Source organism: Fopius arisanus, unplaced genomic scaffold (genome assembly GCF_000806365.1).
Source record: "Fopius arisanus strain USDA-PBARC FA_bdor unplaced genomic scaffold, ASM80636v1 scaffold00289, whole genome shotgun sequence".
Classification (NCBI taxonomy): domain Eukaryota; kingdom Metazoa; phylum Arthropoda; class Insecta; order Hymenoptera; family Braconidae; genus Fopius; species Fopius arisanus.
In genome coordinates, this window is record NW_011888028.1 from 30698 (window position 1) to 32826 (window position 2129).

The following is a 2129-nucleotide window of genomic DNA, read 5'->3' on the forward strand; positions in this document are numbered from 1 at the left end:
CGTTTGTTTATATTGAATTTCGAGATTTCCATCGAATAAAACATACTTGACAGGTCTTCACAATGGGAGCCAGGGATGCCAGTGCCAATTAAAGTCGGTCTGGATGCTGCCTGGCCTAAGCGTGGTTCAGGATTTAAGTATGATAGTCTCTCAGGTAAATTCAATCTCCGTATGATAATAATCGAATTATGTAAAAAAAAATGTGAATTAATAGTATTATCCTCACTCAACGATACTACAAAAATTGTGAAAAAAAAATAAATTGGACGGATTAACTTTTATTACAACGAATTGTTGCGAAAAAATCTATTATTAGCTTTCTCCTCACACCAGCCTATCCCCACCATTTCTTTTTTTTTTAAATAGGTGTTGCAACGTCTGTGGGGGTGGCAACAGGTAAAATAGTTGCTCGTGGCACGAGGAATAAAGCGTGTAGATTTTGTAAGCTAGGATATGCTCCAGAGGATCACAACTGCCAACGCAATTGGGATGGGAGTGCGAAAGCAATGGAGGCTAGCATCGCAGAAGAAATACTAACGAAGAATAAACAATTTGAAGAAGAAAATGTCATTCTTGGTACATTGATCGGCGATGACGATAGCTCAACGATTGCTGCAATTCGTCGAGAGTGCAAACATCCTGTTGCTAAATGGTCTGATCTGAATCATGCTACAAAACAATTAAATAATGCTTTGTGGAAAAATAAAGTAAACAGACAGGTCATTGATCACTTGAAGTTTGCTTTCGGGTGTGCGTTGAAGAAAAATAAGGATGATGTGTCAGGTACTGGAAGAAGTATAACAAATATTGTTCCCCATGCATTTGACGAGCATGAGAACTGTGGAGATTGGTGCAAATGGAAGGATGACCCTAACAACTATGTCCACAAATATTTACCAGGTGGTAAAGCTCTTGTTGGTGATTCCCTAAGAAAAACTTTGGATGACATTTTGGATAAATTCTGGAAAAACGCAGATAAATTAGCACCCTGTGGATCAACCCAAATTAACGAAAATCTAAATGCTATAATCTGTAGTAAAGCTCCAAAAAGTCATCATTATGGTGACTCTGAGGGATACAATTTTCGTGTAGATGCAGCAATTTTGCAGAAAAATGAAGGGACTAGCTACATAACGGATGGAAATTTGAAATGTCAAGTTTCCCCAGGGAAAATCACAAATAAATTCCGAGCCATCAAAGATATCAAGCGCGAGAAGCAAGCAAATAGGATGAAGGCGCCAGCTTATAAGAGGAGGAGAAAAGAGTTGAAACAGGGGAGAACGAAGAATAATAAAAACTTGACGAGAAAAGAGGGAGTAACATACTCTACAGCATGTGCCATGGACCGTGTTGGGAATTTTATCGATGAGTCAATAGCAAGGAAAACAATACCAGATGATCTAGAATTTGTTTATTTTGATTTAGAGACGACAGGACTAAACAATAAAACTGATGAAATTTGTCAGATAGCTGCCAAAGTCAATGACACTGAGATTCAAGCTTTCATAATGCCAAAAAATGGGATTCCACCAAACGTCACTAAGATCACAAATTTATCAATTAATGAAGGTTGTATGTATTACAATGAAAATCCTGTAGAAACAATATCTCTGTGTGCAGCACTCTTGGCTGTGATAGAGTTTTTGCGACGATTGGGAAAGCCTATAATCCTCGTAGCTCATAATGGATTTCGATTCGACGTTCCTCTTTTAATTAGGGACATTAGAGCAGTTGATCTATGGGATGAGTTTAACGAAGTTGTGCATGGTTTTGTCGACACTTATCAGGTCCTTCAGAAAATGTTGCCTCAACGCAAAAAAGATCAGCTAAAATTCAATCAAGGTGATCTTGCTCGCGATTTCTTAGGCGCTGAGTCTGATGAGGGAGCCCATAATGCTTTAAATGATGTGACAGTCCTCCAAAAAATCATTAATAAAATTCCAATCCTCAAAGAAGACTTCAGAAGTCATGCTAAGACTGTTAGCTCGGTGCTATTCGAAATGAGGATGTCAGCTAGGAAAAAATCCTTGGAATGTTTGCAGAACAACGTGACCAAAAGCATGATGCTTAAAATTGCTAAAGCAGGTCTCTCACTAAGTGATTTGCAATTTGCATATCGAGAGAGAAAA

General features: G+C 38.2%; 1 protein-coding gene across 1 annotated transcript in view; it reads left to right on the forward strand.

Annotated features, from left to right (window-relative positions):
- Positions 1-75: 75 nt before the first annotated feature.
- Positions 76-2129, forward strand: part of LOC105272796 (uncharacterized) — a 4027-nt gene continuing 1973 nt past the window's right edge. Inside the window, exons 1-2 of the mRNA XM_011315022.1 lie at positions 76-154; positions 367-2097. Of these exons, the coding sequence (XP_011313324.1) occupies positions 76-154; positions 367-2097 (1810 nt within the window). The remainder of the gene's footprint in view (positions 155-366; positions 2098-2129) is intronic.